We start from the raw sequence: 22,293 nt of genomic DNA, 5'->3' as shown, positions 1-22,293 counted from the left end.
TGTGTGTGCTGTGATTCCACCTGCATGTGCGATGTAGAGTGACGCCACGTGTCCTCCCGTGTCTGTGTGTGCTGTGATTCCACCTGCATGTGCGATGTAGAGTGACGCCACGTGTCCTCCCATGTCTGTGTGTGCTGTGATTCCACCTGCATGTGCGATGTGGAGTGACGCCACGTGTCCTCCCATGTCTGTGTGTGCTGTGATTCCACCTGCATGTGCGATGTAGAGTGACGCCACGTGTCCTCCCATGTCTGTGTGTGCGGTGATTCCTCCTGCATGTGCGATGTAGAGTGACGCCACGTGTCCACCCGTGTCTGTGTGTGCGGTGATTCCACCTGCATGTGCGATGTAGAGAGACGCCACGTGTCCTCCCATGTCTGTGTGTGCTGTGATTCCACCTGCATGTGCGATGTAGAGTGACGCCACGTGTCCTCCCATGTCTGTGTGTGCGGTGATTCCACCTGCATGTGCGATGTAGAGTGACGCCACGTGTCCTCCCGTTTCTGTGTGTGCTGTGATTCCACCTGCATGTGCGATGTAGAGTGACGCCACGTGTCCTCCCGTGTCTGTGTGTGCTGTGATTCCACCTGCATGTGCGATGTAGAGTGACGCCACGTGTCCTCCCGTGTCTGTGTGTGCTGTGATTCCACCTGCATATGCGATGTAGAGTGACGCCACGTGTCCTCCCGTGTCTGTGTGTGCTGTGATTCCACCTGCATGTGCGATGTAGAGTGACGCCACGTGTCCTCCCATGTCTGTGTGTGCGGTGATTCCACCTGCATGTGCGATGTAGAGTGACGCCACGTGTCCTACCATGTCTGTGTGTGCTGTGATTCCACCTGCATGTGCGATGTAGAGTGACGCCACGTGTCCTACCATGTCTGTGTGTGCTGTGATTCCACCTGCATGTGCGATGTAGAGTGACGCCACGTGTCCTCCCATGTCTGTGTGTGCTGTGATTCCACCTGCATGTGCGATGTAGAGTGACGCCACGTGTCCTCCCGTGTCTGTGTGTGCTGTGATTCCACCTGCATGTGCGATGTAGAGTGATGCCACGTGTCCTCCCATGTCTGTGTGTGCTGTGATTCCACCTGCATGTGCGATGTAGAGTGACGCCACGTGTCCTCCCATGTCTGTGTGTGCAGTGATTCCACCTGCATGTGCGATGTAGAGTGACGCCACGTGTCCTCCCATGTCTGTGTGTGCTGTGATTCCACCTGCATGTGCGATGTAGAGTGATGCCACGTGTCCTCCCGTGTCTGTGTGTGCTGTGATTCCACCTGCATGTGCGATGTAGAGTGACGCCACGTGTCCTCCCGTGTCTGTGTGTGCTGTGATTCCACCTGCATGTGCGATGTAGAGTGATGCCACGTGTCCTCCCATGTCTGTGTGTGCTGTGATTCCACCTGCATGTGCGATGTAGAGTGACGCCAAGTGTCCTCCCGTGTCTGTGTGTGCTGTGATTCCACCTGCATGTGCGATGTAGAGTGACGCCACGTGTCCTCCCATGTCTGTGTGTGCTGTGATTCCACCTGCATGTGCGATGTAGAGTGATGCCACGTGTCCTCCCGTGTCTGTGTGTGCTGTGATTCCACCTGCATGTGCGATGTAGAGTGACGCCACGTGTCCTCCCGTGTCTGTGTGTGCTGTGATTCCACCTGCATGTGCGATGTAGAGTGATGCCACGTGTCCTCCCATGTCTGTGTGTGCTGTGATTCCACCTGCATGTGCGATGTAGAGTGACGCCAAGTGTCCTCCCGTGTCTGTGTGTGCAGTGATTCCACCTGCATGTGCGATGTAGAGTGACGCCACGTGTCCTCCCATGTCTGTGTGTGCTGTGATTCCACCTGCATGTGCGATGTAGAGTGACGCCACGTGTCCTCCCGTGTCTGTGTGTGCTGTGATTCCACCTGCATGTGCGATGTAGTGATGCCACGTGTCCTCCCATGTCTGTGTGTGCTGTGATTCCACCTGCATGTGCGATGTAGAGTGACGCCACGTGTCCTCCCATGTCTGTGTGTGCAGTGATTCCACCTGCATGTGCGATGTAGAGTGACGCCACGTGTCCTCCCATGTCTGTGTGTGCAGTGATTCCACCTGCATGTGCGATGTAGAGTGACGCCACGTGTCCTCCCGTGTCTGTGTGTGCTGTGATTCCACCTGCATGTGCGATGTAGAGTGACGCCACGTGTCCTCCCGTGTCTGTGTGTGCTGTGATTCCACCTGCATGTGCGATGTAGTGATGCCACGTGTCCTCCCATGTCTGTGTGTGCTGTGATTCCACCTGCATGTGCGATGTAGAGTGACGCCATGTGTCCTCCCATGTCTGTGTGTGCAGTTATTCCACCTGCATGTGCGATGTAGAGTGACGCCACGTGTCCTCCCGTGTCTGTGTGTGCTGTGATTCCACCTGCATGTGCGATGTAGTGATGCCACGTGTCCTCCCATGTCTGTGTGTGCTGTGATTCCACCTGCATGTGCGATGTAGTGATGCCACGTGTCCTCCCATGTCTGTGTGTGCTGTGATTCCACCTGCATGTGCGATGTAGAGTGACGCCACGTGTCCTCCCATGTCTGTGTGTGCTGTGATTCCAACTGCATGTGCGATGTAGAGTGACGCCACGTGTCCTCCCATGTCTGTGTGTGCTGTGATTCAACCTGCATGTGCGATGTAGTGATGCCACGTGTCCTCCAGTGTCTGTGTGTGCTGTGATTCCACCTGCATGTGCGATGTAGAGTGACGCCACGTGTCCTCCCATGTCTGTGTGTGCTGTGATTCCAACTGCATGTGCGATGTAGAGTGACGCCACGTGTCCTCCCATGTCTGTGTGTGCTGTGATTCAACCTGCATGTGCGATGTAGTGATGCCACGTGTCCTCCAGTGTCTGTGTGTGCTGTGATTCCACCTGCATGTGCAATGTAGAGTGACGCCACGTGTCCTCCCGTGTCTGTGTGTGCTGTGATTCCACCTGCATGTGCGATGTAGAGTGACGCCACGTGTCCTCCCGTGTCTGTGTGTGCTGTCTAATGAGCCGGATCACTAAGAAGAGCCATACAGAGTCTAATGAGCCGGATCACTAAGAAGAGCCGTACAGAGTCTAATGAGCCGGATCACTAAGAAGAGCCGTACAGAGTCTTATGAGCCGGATCACTAAGGAGAGCCGTACAGAGTCTAATGAGCCGGATCACTAAGAAGAGCCATACAGAGTCTAATGAGCCGGATCACTAAGAGGAGCCAGAGCTGAGCATAATGAGCCGGATCACTAAGAAGAGCCGTACAGAGTCTTATGAGCCGGATCACTAAGGAGAGCCGTACAGAGTCTAATGAGCCGGATCACTAAGAAGAGCCGTACAGAGTCTAATAGTCGGATCACTAAGAAGAGCCGTACAGAGTCTAATGAGCCGGATCACTAAGAAGAGCCGTACAGAGTCTAATGAGCCGGATCACTAAGAAGAGCCATACAGAGTCTAATGAGCCGGATCACTAAAAAGAGCCATACAGAGTCTAATGAGCCGGATCACTAAGAAGAGCCATACAGAGTCTAATGAGCCGGATCACTAAGAAGAGCCATACAGAGTCTAATGAGCCGGATCACTAAGAAGAGCCGTACAGAGTCTAATGAGCCGGATCACTAAGAAGAGCCGTACAGAGTCTAATGAGCCGGATCACTAAGAAGAGCCATACAGAGTCTAATGAGCCGGATCACTAAGAAGAGCCGTACAGAGTCTAATGAGCCGGATCACTAAGAAGAGCCATACAGAGTCTAAAAGTCGGATCACTAAGAAGAGCCGTACAGAGTCTAATGAGCCGGATCACTAAGAAGAGCCGTACAGAGTCTAATGAGCCGGATCACTAAGAAGAGCCATACAGAGTCTAATGAGCCAGATCACTAAGAAGAGCCATACAGAGTCTAATGAGCCGGATCACTAAGAAGAGCCATACAGAGTCTAATGAGCCGGATCACTAAGAAGAGCCATACAGAGTCTAATGAGCCGGATCACTAAGAAGAGCCGTACAGAGTCTAATGAGCCGGATCACTAAGAAGAGCCATACAGAGTCTAATGAGCCGGATCACTAAGAAGAGCCATACAGGGTCTAATGAGCCGGATCACTAAGAAGAGCCATACAGAGTCTAATGAGCCGGATCACTAAGAAGAGCCGTACAGAGTCTAATGAGCCGGATCACTAAGAAGAGCCGTACAGAGTCTAATGAGCCGGATCACTAAGAAGAGCCATACAGAGTCTAATGAGCCGGATCACTAAGAAGAGCCATACAGAGTCTAATGAGCCGGATCACTAAGAAGAGCCATACAGAGTCTAATGAGCCGGATCACTAAAAAGAGCCATACAGAGTCTAATGAGCCGGATCACTAAGAAGAGCCGTACAGAGTCTAATGAGCCGGATCACTAAGAAGAGCCGTACAGAGTCTAATGAGCCGGATCACTAAGAAGAGCCGGATAACTTAGTTATCCGGCTTATAAGATTCGGTATGCCTCCTCTAAGAAAGAGCCAGAGTGGCCCCTAAGGAGCGGGATCACTAGGAGGAGCCGTACAGGGTCTTAGTGATCCGGCTCATTAGGCTCGGCTTCTCTTAGTGATCCGGCTCATTAGGCTCGGCTTCTCTTAGTGATCCGGCTCATTAGGCTCGGCTTCTCTTAGTGATCCGGCTCATTAGGCTCGGCTTCTCTTAGTGATCCGGCTCATTAGGCTCGGCTTCTCTTAGTGATCCGGCTCATTAGGCTCGGCTTCTCTTAGTGATCCGGCTCATTAGGCTCGGCTTGTCTTAGTGATCCGGCTCATTAGGCTTGGCTTCTCTTAGTGATCCGGCTCATTAGGCTCGGCTTCTCTTAGTGATCCGGCTCATTAGGCTCGGCTTCTCTTAGTGATCCGGCTCATTAGGCTCGGCTTCTCTTAGTGATCCGGCTCAGTAGGCTCGGCTTCTCTTAGTGATCCGGCTCAGTAGGCTCGGCTTCTCTTAGTGATCCGGCTCATTAGGCTTGGCTTCTCTTAGTGATCCGGCTCATTAGGCTCGGCTTCTCTTAGTGATCCGGCTCATTAGGCTCGGCTTCTCTTAGTGATCCGGCTCATTAGGCTCGGCTTCTCTTAGTGATCCGGCTCAGTAGGCTCGGCTTCTCTTAGTGATCCGGCTCATTAGGCTCGGCTTCTCTTAGTGATCCGGCTCAGTAGGCTCGGCTTCTCTTAGTGATCTGGCTCATTAGGCTCGGCTTCTCTTAGTGATCCGGCTCATTAGGCTTGGCTTCTCTTAGTGATCCGGCTCATTAGGCTTGGCTTCTCTTAGTGATCCGGCTCATTAGGCTTGGCTTCTCTTAGTGATCCGGCTCATTAGGCTTGGCTTCTCTTAGTGATCCGGCCCATTAGGCTCCAGCTCCTCTTATTATCCGGATCACTGAGAGGAGCCAGACAGAGTCTTATGAGCCGGATCATTATAAAGAGCCGGAGCGAAGCCTAATGATCCGGATCATCATGTGGCGTCACTGCCTTGTGTCTGACACAATTGTCGCATGCCCCATGTTATACTGCAGGGGGCGCCACATTCCTAAGGAACGTGCGACATAATCTACGAATCTGGCGCCCCCTGCAGTACACACAGGTAACTGCACAGGAAGTCAGGAGGAGGGCAGCAGGGGCGGAGTCACACTCCAGAGAGGCGGTCACGTGAAAAGAGGCGGTCACGTGAAAAGAGGCGGTCACGTGAAAAGAGGCGGTGCTGAAGGTTCTCGCGATGAGGAGGCGAGAGGTAACCAATCAAAGAACGAGCGCTCTACACCACGTGACACTTCCGGCTGCGCAGCGCGTCTGTACAGAGTCTCCTCTCTATGGTGGCAGGATGACATAGGAAGAGCTCCGATCATGTGACCTTTGAAACGCGTCATTATTATTGGCCCCTCAGAAGAGGAGTAAGGCGGAGCTAAGAGAGCGGGGCGGAGCCTAGGGGACAGGTAATAACCATCACTGCCCCCCGTATACACTGAGGAGGGGTCCCCCCATCACTGCCCCCCATAACTCCCCTATACACAGCTATGAGAGTCCTGAGGAGGGGTCCCCCCATCACTGCCCCCCATAACTCCCCTATACACAGCTATGAGAGTCCTGAGGAGGGGTCCCCCCATCACTGCCCCCCATAACTCCCTTGAGTGTCCTGAGGAGGGGTCCCCCCATCACTGCCCCCCATAACTCCCCTATACACAGCTATGAGAGTCCTGAGGAGGGGTCCCCCCATCACTGCCCCCCATAACTCCCCTATACACAGCTATGAGAGTCCTGAGGAGGGGTCCCCCCATCACTGCCCCCCATAACTCCCCTATACACAGCTATGAGTGTCCTGAGGAGGGGTCCCCCCATCACTGCCCCCCATAACTCCCCTATACACAGCTATGAGTGTCCTGAGGAGGGGTCCCCCCATCACTGCCCCCCATAACTCCCCTATACACAGCTATGAGTGTCCTGAGGAGGGGTCCCCCCATCACTGCCCCCCATAACTCCCCTATACACAGCTATGAGTGTCCTGAGGAGGGGTCCCCCCATCACTGCCCCCCATAACTCCCCTATACACAGCTATGAGTGTCCTGAGGAGGGGTCCCCCCATCACTGCCCCCATAACTCCCCTATACACAGCTATGAGTGTCCTGAGGAGGGGTCCCCCATCACTGCCCCCCCATAACTCCCCTATACACAGCTATGAGTGTCCTGAGGAGGGGTCCCCCCATCACTGCCCCCCATAACTCCCCTATACACAGCTATGAGTGTCCTGAGGAGGGGTCTCCCCATCACTGCCCCCCATAACTCCCCTATACACAGCTATGAGTGTCCTGAGGAGGGGTCTCCCCATCACTGCTCCCATAACTCCCCTATACACAGCTATGAGTGTCCTGAGGAGGGGTCCCCCCATCACTGCCCCCCCATAACTCCCCTATACACAGCTATGAGTGTCCTGAGGAGGGGTCCCCCCATCACTGCCCCCCATAACTCCCCTATACACAGCTATGAGAGTCCTGAGGAGGGGTCCCCCCATCACTGCCCCCCATAACTCCCCTATACACAGCTATGAGTGTCCTGAGGAGGGGTCCCCCATCACTGCCCCCCATAACTCCCCTATACACAGCTATGAGAGTCCTGAGGAGGGGTCCCCCCATCACTGCCCCCCATAACTCCCCTATACACAGCTATGAGAGTCCTGAGGAGGGGTCCCCCCATCACTGCCCCCCATAACTCCCCTATACACAGCTATGAGAGTCCTGAGGAGGGGTCCCCCCATCACTGCCCCCCATAACTCCCCTATACACAGCTATGAGTGTCCTGAGGAGGGGTCCCCCCATCACTGCCCCCCATAACTCCCCTATACACAGCTATGAGTGTCCTGAGGAGGGGTCCCCCCATCACTGCCCCCCATAACTCCCCTATACACAGCTATGAGAGTCCTGAGGAGGGGTCCCCCCATCACTGCTCCCCATAACTCCCCTATACACAGCTATGAGTGTCCTGAGGAGGGGTCCCCCCATCACTGCCCCCCGTAACTCCCCTATACACAGCTATGAGTGTCCTGAGGAGGGGTCCCCCCATCACTGCCCCCCATAACTCCCCTATACACAGCTATGAGTGTCCTGAGGAGGGGTCCTCCCATCACTGCTCCCCATAACTCCCCTATACACAGCTATGAGTGTCCTGAGGAGGGGTCCCCCCATCACTGCTCCCCATAACTCCCCTATACACAGCTATGAGCGTCCTGAGGAGGGGTCCCCCCATCACTGCCCCCCATAACTCCCCTATACACAGCTATGAGTGTCCTGAGGAGGGGTCCCCCCATCACTGCCCCCCATAACTCCCCTATACACAGCTATGAGAGTCCTGAGGAGGGGTCCCCCATCACTGCTCCCCATAACTCCCCTATACACAGCTATGAGTGTCCTGAGGAGGGGTCCCCCCATCACTGCTCCCCATAACTCCCCTATACACAGCTATGAGAGTCCTGAGGAGGGGTCCCCCCATCACTGCTCCCCATAACTCCCCTATACACAGCTATGAGTGTCCTGAGGAGGGGTCCCCCATCACTGCCCCCCATAACTCCCCTATACACAGCTATGAGTGTCCTGAGGAGGGGTCCCCCCATCACTGCCCCCCATAACTCCCCTATACACAGCTATGAGTGTCCTGAGGAGGGGTCCCCCCATCACTGCCCCCATAACTCCCCTATACACAGCTATGAGTGTCCTGAGGAGGGGTCCCCCCATCACTGCCCCCCCATAACTCCCCTATACACAGCTATGAGTGTCCTGAGGAGGGGTCCCCCCATCACTGCTCCCCATAACTCCCCTATACACAGCTATGAGTGTCCTGAGGAGGGGTCCCCCCATCACTGCCCCCCATAACTCCCCTATACACAGCTATGAGTGTCCTGAGGAGGGGTCCCCCCATCACTGCCCCCATAACTCCCCTATACACAGCTATGAGTGTCCTGAGGAGGGGTCCCCCATCACTGCCCCCCCATAACTCCCCTATACACAGCTATGAGTGTCCTGAGGAGGGGTCCCCCCATCACTGCCCCCCATAACTCCCCTATACACAGCTATGAGTGTCCTGAGGAGGGGTCCCCCCATCACTGCCCCCCATAACTCCCCTATACACAGCTATGAGAGTCCTGAGGAGGGGTCCCCATCACTGCCCCCCATAACTCCCCTATACACAGCTATGAGTGTCCTGAGGAGGGGTCCCCCCATCACTGCCCCCCATAACTCCCCTATACACAGCTATGAGTGTCCTGAGGAGGGGTCCCCCCATCACTGCTCCCCATAACTCCCCTATACACAGCTATGAGTGTCCTGAGGAGGGGTCCCCCCATCACTGCCCCCCATAACTCCCCTATACACAGCTATGAGTGTCCTGAGGAGGGGTCCCCCCATCACTGCCCCCATAACTCCCCTATACACAGCTATGAGTGTCCTGAGGAGGGGTCCCCCCATCACTGTCCCCCATAACTCCCCTATACACAGCTATGAGTGTCCTGAGGAGGGGTCCCCCATCACTGCCCCCCATAACTCCCCTATACACAGCTATGAGTGTCCTGAGGAGGGGTCCCCCATCACTGCCCCCCATAACTCCCCTATACACAGCTATGAGTGTCCTGAGGAGGGGTCTCCCCATCACTGCCCCCCCATAACTCCCCTATACACAGCTATGAGTGTCCTGAGGAGGGGTCTCCCCATCACTGCTCCCCATAACTCCCCTATACACAGCTATGAGAGTCCTGAGGAGGGGTCCCCCCATCACTGCTCCCCATAACTCCCCTATACACAGCTATGAGTGTCCTGAGGAGGGGTCCCCCCATCACTGCCCCCCATAACTCCCCTATACACAGCTATGAGCGTCCTGAGGAGGGGTCCCCCATCACTGCCCCCCATAACTCCCCTATACACAGCTATGAGTGTCCTGAGGAGGGGTCCCCCCTTCACTGCTCCCCATAACTCCCCTATACACAGCTATGAGAGTCCTGAGGAGGGGTCCCCCCATCACTGCCCCCCATAACTCCCCTATACACAGCTATGAGAGTCCTGAGGAGGGGTCCCCCCATAACTCCCCTATACACAGCTATGAGTGTCCTGAGGAGGGGTCCCCCCATCACTGCCCCCCATAACTCCCCTATACACAGCTATGAGCGTCCTGAGGAGGGGTCCCCCCATCACTGCCCCCCATAACTCCCCTATACACAGCTATGAGTGTCCTGAGGAGGGGTCCCCCCATCACTGCCCCCCATAACTCCCCTATACACAGCTATGAGAGTCCTGAGGAGGGGTCCCCACATAACTCCCCTATACACAGCTATGAGTGTCCTGAGGAGTGGTCCCCCCATCACTGCCCCCCATAACTCCCCTATACACAGCTATGAGTGTCCTGAGAAGAGGTCCCCCCATCACTGCCCCCCGTATACACTGAGGAGGGGTCCCCCCATCACTGCCCCCCATAACTCCCCTATACACAGCTATGAGTGTCCTGAGGAGGGGTCCCCCCATCACTGCCCCCATAACTCCCCTATACACAGCTGTGAGTGTCCTGAGGAGGGGTCCCCCCATCACTGCCCCCCATAACTCCCCTATACACAGCTATGAGTGTCCTGAGGAGGGGTCCCCCCATCACTGCCCCCATAACTCCCCTATACACAGCTATGAGTGTCCTGAGGAGGGGTCCCCCCATCACTGCTCCCCATAACTCCCCTATACACAGCTATGAGTGTCCTGAGGAGGGGTCCCCCCATCACTGCCCCCCATAACTCCCCTATACACAGCTATGAGTGTCCTGAGGAGGGGTCCCCCATCACTGCCCCCCATAACTCCCCTATACACAGCTATGAGAGTCCTGAGGAGGGGTCCCCCCATCACTGCCCCCCATAACTCCCCTATACACAGCTATGAGTGTCCTGAGGAGGGGTCCCCCCATCACTGCTCCCCATAACTCCCCTATACACAGCTATGAGTGTCCTGAGGAGGGGTCCCCCATCACTGCTCCCCATAACTCCCCTATACACAGCTATGAGAGTCCTGAGGAGGGGTCCCCCCATAACTCCCCTATACACAGCTATGAGAGTCCTGAGGAGGGGTCCCCCCATCACTGCTCCCCATAACTCCCCTATACACAGCTATGAGTGTCCTGAGGAGGGGTCCCCCATCACTGCCCCCCATAACTCCCCTATACACAGCTATGAGTGTCCTGAGGAGGGGTCCCCCCATCACTGCCCCCCATAACTCCCCTATACACAGCTATGAGTGTCCTGAGGAGGGGTCCCCCCATCACTGCCCCCCATAACTCCCCTATACACAGCTATGAGAGTCCTGAGGAGGGGTCCCCCCATCACTGCCCCCCATAACTCCCCTATACACAGCTATGAGTGTCCTGAGGAGAGGTCCCCCCATCACTGCTCCCATAACTCCCCTATACACAGCTATGAGTGTCCTGAGGAGGGGTCTCCCCATCACTGCTCCCATAACTCCCCTATACACAGCTATGAGTGTCCTGAGGAGGGGTCCCCCCATCACTGCTCCCCATAACTCCCCTATACACAGCTATGAGTGTCCTGAGGAGGGGTCCCCCATCACTGCCCCCCCATAACTCCCCTATACACAGCTATGAGAGTCCTGAGGAGGGGTCCCCCCATCACTGCCCCCCATAACTCCCCTATACACAGCTATGAGAGTCCTGAGGAGGGGTCCCCCCATCACTGCCCCCCATAACTCCCCTATACACAGCTATGAGAGTCCTGAGGAGGGGTCCCCCCATCACTGCTCCCCATAACTCCCCTATACACAGCTATGAGTGTCCTGAGGAGGGGTCCCCCCATCACTGCCCCCCATAACTCCCCTATACACAGCTATGAGTGTCCTGAGGAGGGGTCCCCCATCACTGCCCCCCATAACTCCCCTATACACAGCTATGAGTGTCCTGAGGAGGGGTCCCCCCATCACTGCCCCCCATAACTCCCCTATACACAGCTATGAGTGTCCTGAGGAGGGGTCCCCCCATCACTGCCCCCCATAACTCCCCTATACACAGCTATGAGTGTCCTGAGGTGGGGTCCCCCCATCACTGCCCCCCATAACTCCCCTATACACAGCTATGAGTGTCCTGAGGAGAGGTCCCCCCATCACTGCTCCCATAACTCCCCTATACACAGCTATGAGTGTCCTGAGGAGGGGTCTCCCCATCACTGCTCCCATAACTCCCCTATACACAGCTATGAGTGTCCTGAGGAGGGGTCCCCCCATCACTGCCCCCCATAACTCCCCTATACACAGCTATGAGTGTCCTGAGGAGGGGTCCCCCCATCACTGCTCCCCATAACTCCCCTATACACAGCTATGAGTGTCCTGAGGAGGGGTCCCCCCATCACTGCCCCCCATAACTCCCCTATACACAGCTATGAGCGTCCTGAGGAGGGGTCTCCCCATCACTGCCCCCCATAACTCCCCTATACACAGCTATGAGAGTCCTGAGGAGGGGTCCCCCCATCACTGCCCCCCATAACTCCCCTATACACAGCTATGAGTGTCCTGAGGAGGGGTCTCCCCATCACTGCTCCCATAACTCCCCTATACACAGCTATGAGTGTCCTGAGGAGGGGTCCCCCCATCACTGCCCCCCATAACTCCCCTATACACAGCTATGAGTGTCCTGAGGAGGGGTCCCCCCATCACTGCTCCCCATAACTCCCCTATACACAGCTATGAGAGTCCTGAGGAGGGGTCCCCCCATAACTCTCCTATTGCCATTTTCCATCATTGGGGTCCCGGTTACTTGCGGGTGATCACTGGGTCTCCCTTTCTCTTTCAGGCTCACAGTGATGTCACTTGGTGTCACAGGTAATGGAGAGGTGACTTTTCTGGGCACATTGTGACTTTCAGATGGACTTGGTCTCCTCGTTCTCCCCTTGGCACCCCTTTCCATTGTGGATGGTGTTGGGGGGTGTCACAGTTATTATTTGTCACTTGTCAGGATGGGTCCCAGGCTCTACCCCGTGCTGCTGGGGCTCCTGCGTCCGGCGCTCCCCCTCATCCTGGGCCTGTCCATTGGTTGCAGCTTGAGCCTCCTGAGGGTCTCCTGGATCCAGGAAGAGGAGAGCCCCTGTGTGACCGGACCAGTCAGTGTCCATGGACTAGGACCTGCCCTCCAGGAAGCCCCCATGAATGACCTCAAGCCTCGAATCATTCCATATGCCCACAAGCCACACGCTCCACACAAGAAGGTGCTGAGGTGGGTGCGGGGACTGGTGGGTGCCATCTATTGGGCAGTGGAGTTGATCGCTCCAGTATGGAAATTTAATGGAATTTAGGGAAATGATGAAATGTCCTTTTAATGTCTGTTCTATTTTTTAATCTAAGGATTTAGGCCTGAGGTGAGCAACCGCATTGTCATCATAACCTTAAGGTGCCACCCCAGTAACCAGCACCCTAGATGCACCAACAACCACAGTACAGCACAAAATGCCACCCCAGAGATCAGACAGCGACGGCGCAGACCCCGGAGCAGACAGCGACGGCGCAGGCCCCGGAGCAGGCAGCGACGGCGCAGGCCCCGGAGCAGGCAGCGACGGCGCAGGCCCCGGAGCAGGCAGCGACGGCGCAGGCCCCGGAGCAGGCAGCGACGGCGCAGGCCCCGGAGCAGGCAGCGACGGCGCAGGCCCCGGAGCAGGCAGCGACGGCGCAGGCCCCGGAGCAGGCAGCGACGGCGCAGGCCCCGGAGCAGGCAGCGACGGCGCAGGCCCCGGAGCAGGCAGCGACGGCGCAGGCCCCGGAGCAGGCAGCGACGGCGCAGGCCCCGGAGCAGGCAGCGACGGCGCAGGCCCCGGAGCAGGCAGCGACGGCGCAGGCCCCGGAGCAGGCAGCGACGGCGCAGGCCCCGGAGCAGGCAGCGACGGCGCAGGCCCCGGAGCAGGCAGCGACGGCGCAGGCCCCGGAGCAGGCAGCGACGGCGCAGGCCCCGGAGCAGGCAGCGACGGCGCAGGCCCCGGAGCAGGCAGCGACGGCGCAGGCCCCGGAGCAGGCAGCGACGGCGCAGGCCCCGGAGCAGGCAGCGACGGCGCAGGCCCCGGAGCAGGCAGCGACGGTGCAGACAGCCACAGCAGGCAGCGACGGTGCAGACAGCCACAGCAGACAGTTTTTAAAAACGCTTCCCCTTGGGGATCACATGATTAATGATGGCCTCTTCTACTCCCCGCATGTGTGCCTGTGCTCCTGGTCTCTCTTATCCTCCTCCTTCTCCCCTGCGTGCTCCTAGCCTCTCTCCTCTCCCTACCCCACGTGCGCCTGTGCTCCTGGCCTCTCTCCTCCTCCTTCTCCCCTGCGTGCGCCTTTGCTTCCGACCTCTCTCCTCCGCCTCCTTCTCCCCTGCGTGCACCTGTGCTCCTGGCCTCTCTTCTCCCCTGCGTGCACCTGTGCTCCTCGCCTCTCTTCTCCTTCTCCCCTGCGGGCACCTGTGCTCCTGGCCTCTCTTCTCCTCCCCTGCGTGCACCTGTGCTCCTGGCCCCTTTTCTCCTCCTCCTTCTCCCCTGCGTGCACCTGTGCTCCTGGCCTCTCTTCTCCTCCTCCTTCTCCCTTGCGTGCACCTGTGCTCCTGGTCTCTCTTCTCCTCCTCCTTCTCCCCTGTGTGCACCTGTGCTCCTGGCCTCTCTTCTCCTCCTCCTTCTCCCTTGCGTGCACCTGTGCACCTGGCCTCTCTTCTCCCCTGCGTGCACCTGTGCTCCTGGCCTCTCTTCTCCCCTGCGTGCACCTGTGCTCCTGGCCTCTCTTCTCCCCTGCGTGCACCTGTGCTCCTGGCCTCTCTTCTCCTCCACCCCCGCATGCACCTGTGCTCCTGGTCTCTCTTCTCCTCCTCCTTCTCCCCTGTGTGCACCTGTGCTCCTGGCCTCTCTTCTCCTCCTCCTTCTCCCTTGCGTGCACCTGTGCACCTGGCCTCTCTTCTCCCCTGCGTGCACCTGTGCTCCTGGCCTCTCTTCTCCCCTGCGTGCACCTGTGCTCCTGGCCTCTCTTCTCCCCTGCGTGCACCTGTGCTCCTGGCCTCTCTTCTCCTCCACCCCCGCATGCACCTGTGCTCCTGGCCTTTCTTCTCCCCTGCGTGCACCTGTGCTCCTGGCCTCTCTTCTCCTTCTCCCCAGCATGCACCTGTGCTCCTGGCCTCTCTCCTCCTCCCCCGCATGCACCTGTACTCCTGGCCTCTCTTCTCCTCCACCCCCGCATGCACCTGTGCTCCTGGCCTCTCTTCTCCTCCCCTGCGTGCACCTGTGCTCCTGGCCCCTTTTCTCCTCCTCCTTCTCCCCTGCGTGCACCTGTGCTCCTGGCCTCTCTTCTCCTCCTCCCTCTCCCTTGCGTGCACCTGTGCTCCTGGTCTCTCTTCTCCTCCTCCTTCTCCCCTGTGTGCACCTGTGCTCCTGGTCTCTCTTCTCCTCCTCCTTCTCCCCTGCGTGCACCTGTGCTCCTGGCCTCTCTTCTCCCCTGCGTGCACCTGTGCTCCTGGCCTCTCTTCTCCCCTGCGTGCACCTGTGCTCCTGGCCTCTCTTCTCCCCTGCGTGCACCTGTGCTCCTGGCCTCTCTTCTCCCCTGCGTGCACCTGTGCTCCTGGCCTCTCTTCTCCCCTGCGTGCACCTGTGCTCCTGGCCTCTCTTCTCCTCCTCCCCCGCATGCACCTGTACTCCTGGCCTCTCTTCTCCTCCACCCCCGCATGCACCTGTGCTCCTGGCCTTTCTTCTCCCCTGCGTGCACCTGTGCTCCTGGCCTCTCTCCTCCTCCCCCGCATGCACCTGTACTCCTGGCCTCTCTTCTCCTCCACCCCCGCATGCACCTGTGCTCCTGGCCTCTCTTCTCCTCCCCTGCGTGCACCTGTGCTCCTGGCCCCTTTTCTCCTCCTCCTTCTCCCCTGCGTGCACCTGTGCTCCTGGCCTCTCTTCTCCTCCTCCTTCTCCCCTGTGTGCACCTGTGCTCCTGGCCTCTCTTCTCCTCCTCCTTCTCCCTTGCGTGCACCTGTGCTCCTGGCCTCTCTTCTCCCCTGCGTGCACCTGTGCTCCTGGCCTCTCTTCTCCCCTGCGTGCACCTGTGCTCCTGGCCTCTCTTCTCCCCTGAGTGCACCTGTGCTCCTGGCCTCTCTTCTCCCCTGCGTGCACCTGTGCTCCTGGCCTCTCTTCTCCTCCACCCCCGCATGCACCTGTGCTCCTGGCCTTTCTTCTCCCCTGCGTGCACCTGTGCTCCTGGCCTCTCTTCTCCTTCTCCCCAGCGTGCACCTGTGCTCCTGGCCTCTCTCCTCCTCCCCCGCATGCACCTGTACTCCTGGCTTCTCTTCTCCTCCACCCCCGCATGCACCTGTGCTCCTGGCCTCTCTTCTCCCCTGCGTGAACCTGTGCTCCTGGTCTCTCTTCTCCTCCTCCTTCTCCCCTGTGTGCACCTGTGCTCCTGGCCTCTCTTCTCCTCCTCCCCCGCATGCACCTGTACTCCTGGCCTCTCTTCTCCTCCACCCCCGCATGCACCTGTGCTCCTGGTCTCTCTTCTCCTCCTCCTCCTCCCCCGCATGCACCTGTACTCCTGGCCTCTCTTCTCCTCCACCCCCGCATGCACCTGTGCTCCTGGCCTCTCTTCTCCCCTGCGTGCACCTGTGCTCCTGGCCTCTCTTCTCCCCTGCGTGCACCTGTGCTCCTGGCCTCTCTTCTCCTCCTCCTTCTCCCCTGCGTGCACCTGTGCTCCTGGCCTCTCTTCTCCCCTGCGTGCACCTGTGCTCCTGGCCTCTCTTCTCCCCTGCGTGCACCTGTGCTCCTGGCCTCTCTTCTCCCCTGCGTGCACCTGTGCTCCTGGCCTCTCCTCCCCTGCGTGCACCTGTGCTCCTGGCCTCTCTCCTCCTCCCCCGCGTGCACCTGTACTCCTGGCCTCTCTTCTCCACCCCCGCATGCACCTGTGCTCCTGGCCTCTCTTCTCCCCCGCATGCACCTGTGCTCCTGGCCTCTCTTCTCCCCTGCGTGCACCTGTGCTCCTGGCCTCTCTTCTCCCCTGCGTGCACCTGATCTCCTGGCCTCTCTTCTCCCCTGCGTGCACCTGTGCTCCTGGCCTCTCTTCTCCCCTGCGTGCACCTGTGCTCCTGGCCTCTCTTCTCCCCTGCGTGCACCTGTGCTCCTGGCCTCTCTTCTCCCCTGCGTGCACCTGTGCTCCTGGCCTCTCTTCTCCCCTGCGTGCACCTGTGCTCCTGGCCTCTCTTCTCCCCTGCGTGCACCTGTGCTCCTGGCCTCTCTTCTCCCCTGCGTGCACCTGTGCTCCTGGCCTCTCTTCTCCCCTGCGTGCACCTGTGCTCCTGGCCTCTCTTCTCCTCCTCCTCCCCTGCGTGCACCTGTGCTCCTGGCCTCTCTTCTCCCCTGCGTGCACATGTGTTCCTGGCCTCTCTTCTCCCCTGCGTGCACCTGTGCTCCTGGCCTCTCTTCTCCCCTGCGTGCACCTGTCCTCCTGGCCTCTCTTCTCCTCCTCCTTCTCCCCTGCGTGCACCTGTGCTCCTGGCCTCTCTTCTCCCCTGCGTGCACCTGTGCTCCTGGCCTCTCTTCTCCCCTGCGTGCACCTGTGCTCCTGGCCTCTCTTCTCCTCCTCCTTCTCCCCTGCGTGCACCTGTGCTCCTGGTCTCTCTTCTCCTCCTCCTTCTCCCCTGTGTGCACCTGTGCTCCTGGCCTCTCTTCTCCTCCTCCTTCTCCCCTGTGTGCACCTGTGCTCCTGGCCTCTCTTCTCCTCCTCCTTCTCCCCTGCGTGCACCTGTGCTCCTGGCCTCTCTTCTCCCCTGCGTGCACCTGTGCTCCTGGCCTCTCTTCTCCCCTGCGTGCACCTGTGCTCCTGGCCTCTCTTCTCCTTCTCCCCTGCGTGCACCTGTGCTCCTGGCCTCTCTTCTCCTTCTCCCCTGCGTGCACCTGTGCTCCTCGCCTCTCTTCTCCTTCTCCCCTGCATGCACCTGTGCTCCTGGCCTCTCTTCTCCTACTCCTCCCCTGGGTGCACCTGTGCTCCTGGTCTCTCTTCTCCTCCTCCTTCTCCCCTGCGTGCACCTGTTCTCCTCGCCTCTCTTCTCCTCCTTCTCCCCTGCATGTATCTGTGCTCCTCGCTTCTCTTCTCCTTCTTCCCTGCGTGCACCTGTGCTCCTGGCCTCTCTTCTCCTCCTCCTTCTCCCCTGCGTGCACCTGTGCTCCTGGCCTCTCTTCTCCCCTGCGTGCACCTGTGCTCCTGGCCTCTCTTCTCCCCTGCATGCACCTGTGCTCCTGGCCTCTCTTCTCCTCCTCCTTCTCCCCTGCGTGCACCTGTGCTCCTGGCCTCTCTTCTCCCCTGCGTGCACCTGTGCTCCTGGCCTCTCTTCTCCTTCTTCCCTGCGTGCACCTGTGCTCCTCGCCTCTCTTCTCCTTCTCCCCTGCATGCACCTGTGCTCCTGGCCTCTCTTCTCCTACTCCTCCCCTGGGTGCACCTGTGCTCCTGGTCTCTCTTCTCCTCCTCCTTCTCCCCTGCGTGCACCTGTTCTCCTCGCCTCTCTTCTCCTCCTTCTCCCCTGCATGTATCTGTGCTCCTCGCTTCTCTTCTCCTTCTTCCCTGCGTGCACCTGTGCTCCTGGCCTCTCTTCTCCTCCTCCTTCTCCCCTGCGTGCACCTGTGCTCCTGGCCTCTCTTCTCCCCTGCGTGCACCTGTGCTCCTGGCCTCTCTTCTCCCCTGCATGCACCTGTGCTCCTGGCCTCTCTTCTCCTCCTCCTTCTCCCCTGCGTGCACCTGTGCTCCTGGCCTCTCTTCTCCCCTGCGTGCACCTGTGCTCCTGGCCTCTCTTCTCCTTCTTCCCTGCGTGCACCTGTGCTCCTGGCCTCTCTTCTCCCCTGCGTGCACCTGTGCTCCTGGCCTCTCTTCTCCTTCTCCCCTGCATGCACCTGTGCTCCTGGCCTCTCTTCTCCTACTCCTCCCCTGGGTGCACCTGTGCTCCTGGTCTCTCTTCTCCTCCTCCTTCTCCCCTGCGTGCACCTGTTCTCCTCGCCTCTCTTCTCCTCCTTCTCCCCTGCACGTATCTGTGCTCCTCGCTTCTCTTCTCCTTCTTCCCTGCGTGCACCTGTGCTCCTGGCCTCTCTTCTCCTCCTCCTTCTCCCCTGCGTGCACCTGTGCTCCTGGCCTCTCTTCTCCCCTGCGTGCACCTGTGCTCCTGGCCTCTCTTCTCCCCTGCGTGCACCTGTGCTCCTGGCCTCTCTTCTCCCCTGCGTGCACCTGTGCTCCTGGCCTCTCTTCTCCTCCTCCTTCTCCCCTGCGTGCACCTGTGCTCCTGGCCTCTCTTCTCCCCTGTGTGCACCTGTGCTCCTGGCCTCTCTTCTCCCCTGCGTGCACCTGTGCTCCTGGCCTCTCTTCTACTACTCCTCCCCTGGGTGCACCTGTGCTCCTGGGCCTCTCTTCTACTACTCCTCCCCTGGGTGCACCTGTGCTCCTGGTCTCTCTTCTCCTCCTCCTTCTCCCCTGCGTGCACCTGTTCTCCTCGCCTCTCTTCTCCTCCTTCTCCCCTGCACGTATCTGTGCTCCTCGCTTCTCTTCTCCTTCTTCCCTGCGTGCACCTGTGCTCCTGGCCTCTCTCCTCCTCCCCCGCGTGCACCAGGCCTCTCTTGTGGTCCTTCAAACCTCCCTATTCCCCCTCCCCCTGCGTGCAGGCTCTTCTGCTCCCCACCCCCGCATGTGCACCTGTGCTCCCAACACTCCAGTGAACTTCAATACCCAAAATGGAAAATTGCCTAACATCCTATCTAAGTTCTGTCCTTTGTGTCTCCCCGTGATTTCCCCACAGAGCCCGCTACATCCAATCGGAGCTGGGTTTCAGGGAGCGTCTTTTGGTCGTCATCTTGTCTTCCCGCTCCACACTGAACTCTCTTGCCGTGTCTTTGAATCGGACCCTTTCACCTCATGTGAGCCGCATAATGTTCTTCACAGGGGCCCGGGGCGCTAAGGTGCCCACAGGAATGGAGGTGGTGTCCCATGGGGACGAGCGGCCAGTATGGGTGATGTACCACACCCTACGCTTCATCGAGACCCACCTTTTATCCACATATGACTGGTTCTACATTTCTCAGGACGAGACATTCACCAATGGCTTTCAACTGCAAGATTTTGTCAGTCACCTGAGCCCTGGGCCTGAAATCTACATTGGCAAACCCATGGAGTTCATAGGAGGCCAGGAAGGCTGGAGATACTGTCATGGTGGCTCTGGATACCTGGTGTCTAGGGCCCTTTTCCTCAGCTTGGGGCCTCATTTGGACATCTGTCGCTCTGATATCTTGAGTTCCAGGCCAGATGAATGGTTGGGGCGCTGCTTGCAAGACACTCTGAGTATTTCTTGTGTAGCCGAGTTTCAGGTAATAAGTGTACAACCTGTAGAACTCTGCAAACACCTCCCAGGCCTTAGCCCATAGTCTTGACTCACTACCTCTTTTGTAGGCCTCAGACCATGGTCTTATATCGATAAGTCACAATGGAGAAATAGCAGGGGCTCTGTGCATTGGGTTTGTCTAGTCCATAGTGTTAGTACTGCATACGCTTCCTTTAGGTTTATATCAGATCCCAGCAGGCAAAGGGGCGAATGATATGTCAGCAAAAAAGGAGGAGGAGGCACTAAGCATAATGACCGTTCCTTTATTTCATCTCTACAGAGGTTTTAATGACAGACAAGAGAGAGGGAGACATTGGGAGATTTGTAGGGGCAATGGATTCTCCCTTCTCCAGCCTCGTAGTCTTACATCGACGCTTCCCAGACCCCAGCCCATTCCCTGGGTCTCCTCAGCTTTAGGCCTCTGCCAGTCATCTCCCCATACCACCTCTCAGGCCACACAACTATGACCCTGAATACATTTTACCCCCTCATTTAGTGGTTATTTCTCACTTCTGGTCTAGGGCCTGCGCTTTGTTTCCCATGATCTCCCTAGAAATGTTGATGTGGAGAATATAGATGAAGACCTGCTGGGGTCAGCGCTCTCGGTCCATCCGGTGAAGGACAGCACAATGGTGTACAAGCTTCAGCAGAAACTCGACCATATAAGACTGCACAAGACATACGACAGGATCCAGCGGCTCCAGGTATCGGGCCGCTGCCTTTCATCCTCCCTCCCCAAATCTGTCACATTCCCCTGACTATTTCCTCCAGTCATAGATGGTGCGCTGCTTCTGACTGGAGAGAGAAGCAGAGGGAGGTCACAACTATAAGTTGCCAACCACATAGGTGCCGTGATCCAATATTACCAGTACTACCTCTATGATATGCTGTGGATTGTAAGGTGGTGTTCTGAAGGGTCTCCAGGTGGTTGTAGAACTTGGATGAGATGAAGGAGGATGACCTTGAAGGATAATGGTCTGGTTTTCTCTTTGCTAATCGTGTCTTTATTGTTTTGTTTCAGAGTGAGATCAGGAACCTTTCCTCCTTCACACCAGATGGAGACTCCAATCTCTTATGGCCAATTGGTGTGAATCCACCGTTCAATCCGACGTCTCGATTTGATCTGTTGACTTGGGAATACTTCACAGAGATGCACACTTTCTCCTGCCCGGATGGCTCCCCTAAGTGTCTTCTGCAGGGTGTGTGGCTGCTTGATGTGCAGCAGGTTCTGGAAGAAGCTCTGGATCAGCTCAATCAGCGCTACCTTCCATGGCTGCACTTTAGAAAGCGCCGGCTGCTCAATGGCTACAGACGCTTTGACCCCACTAGGGGAATGGAATACACACTGGACCTTCTGCTGGAAGCTACCACTGAAAAGGGGCACGTGGGGGTGATCACTAAGCGCCTTAGCCTCCTACGTCCACTTGGTTTTGTGGAGATCCTTCCTATGCCGTATGTGACAGAAGCCACAAGAGTCCAGCTCGTGTTGCCTTTAATGCCTTATGACATTGACCATATTGCAGGTTTTCTTGATGTCTTTGCAACAAACCTTCTTGACCCTCAAGAGAATGTGGCCCTGACTGTATTGCTAGTATATGACATGGGTTCCTCTGGGCAGGAGAAGGACATGTATGAGGACGTACGCACCATGTTGGCAGAGCTGGAGAAGCGCTATACTTACCTTCGCCTGGAGGTGTCCAGTGTCCGCACAGAGTTAGCATCTCAGGTCCGCCTCATGGAAGTGGTGTCTAAAAAACACTCCACGGACACTCTTTTCTTTCTTGTGAGTGTGTGGAGCGAGGTGACCTCCGAGGCACTGAACCGCTGCCGTATGAACGCCATTGGTGCTTGGCAGGTCTTCTCCCCTGTCCACTACCAGGAGTACAGCTCTGATGTGTCGCGTCCTGGCTTCTCCATTCCACAGTCAGCAGAATTCCCACATGATGGACATTTTGACCGCCTCTCTTCCTCAGAGTTCTGCTTCTATAATTCAGACTTTATGAGAGCCAGTAACCGGATGGTGGGCGAAGTACAGAAGGAAGAAGATGAGGATGACGGGGACATCGAGCTACTGGAGCTGTTCCTGCAGCACTCGGACCTCCATGTCTTTCGGGCTCTGGAGCCGGCACTGGTACAGAGATTTTCACGGAGAAAGTGCTGCACCCACCTCTCAGGAGACGGCTACCACCGCTGTGTGCAGAGCAACCTGGAAGGCCTGGGCTCGCGGATCCACCTTGCCATGGCTCTGTTTGACCAAGACCAAACGAATAGTACTTAGACTTATCACAAGGGGTTAATGATAAATATGTATATGTATATAAATATATCGCCTGTAAATATGCAAATGAAATATATTTATACTCTGTGGAGGCCGTGTCATCTGTGTATAATGTACTTGACC

The 22,293-nt window shown here is 57.4% G+C and overlaps 1 protein-coding gene across 3 annotated transcripts; it reads left to right on the top strand.

Moving 5' to 3' along the window:
• The first annotated feature begins 5,793 nt into the window (after positions 1-5,793).
• Positions 5,794-22,259, top strand: LOC140111019 (chondroitin sulfate glucuronyltransferase-like). Of its 3 annotated transcripts, XM_072132310.1 has the most exons (6): positions 5,948-5,962; positions 12,339-12,367; positions 12,585-12,758; positions 19,314-19,878; positions 20,414-20,596; positions 20,914-22,259. In XM_072132310.1, exons 3-6 carry the CDS (start codon positions 12,688-12,690, stop codon positions 22,168-22,170), a joined length of 2,076 nt encoding a protein of 691 aa, XP_071988411.1. In that variant the 5' UTR covers positions 5,948-5,962; positions 12,339-12,367; positions 12,585-12,687; the 3' UTR covers positions 22,171-22,259. The 3 variants fall into 3 exon arrangements, with proteins under 3 accessions (XP_071988409.1, XP_071988410.1, XP_071988411.1); XM_072132308.1 differs by having other exon boundaries at positions 5,794-5,962; positions 12,339-12,758; XM_072132309.1 differs by lacking the exon at positions 12,339-12,367 and having other exon boundaries at positions 5,795-5,962.
• The last annotated feature ends 34 nt before the right edge of the window (positions 22,260-22,293 follow it).

This window comes from Engystomops pustulosus, unplaced genomic scaffold (genome assembly GCF_040894005.1).
Source record: "Engystomops pustulosus unplaced genomic scaffold, aEngPut4.maternal MAT_SCAFFOLD_364, whole genome shotgun sequence".
NCBI lineage: Eukaryota > Metazoa > Chordata > Amphibia > Anura > Leptodactylidae > Engystomops > Engystomops pustulosus.
The sequence above is the reverse complement of the archived record's forward strand: the minus strand, read 5'-3'. Positions and strand labels throughout refer to the sequence as shown.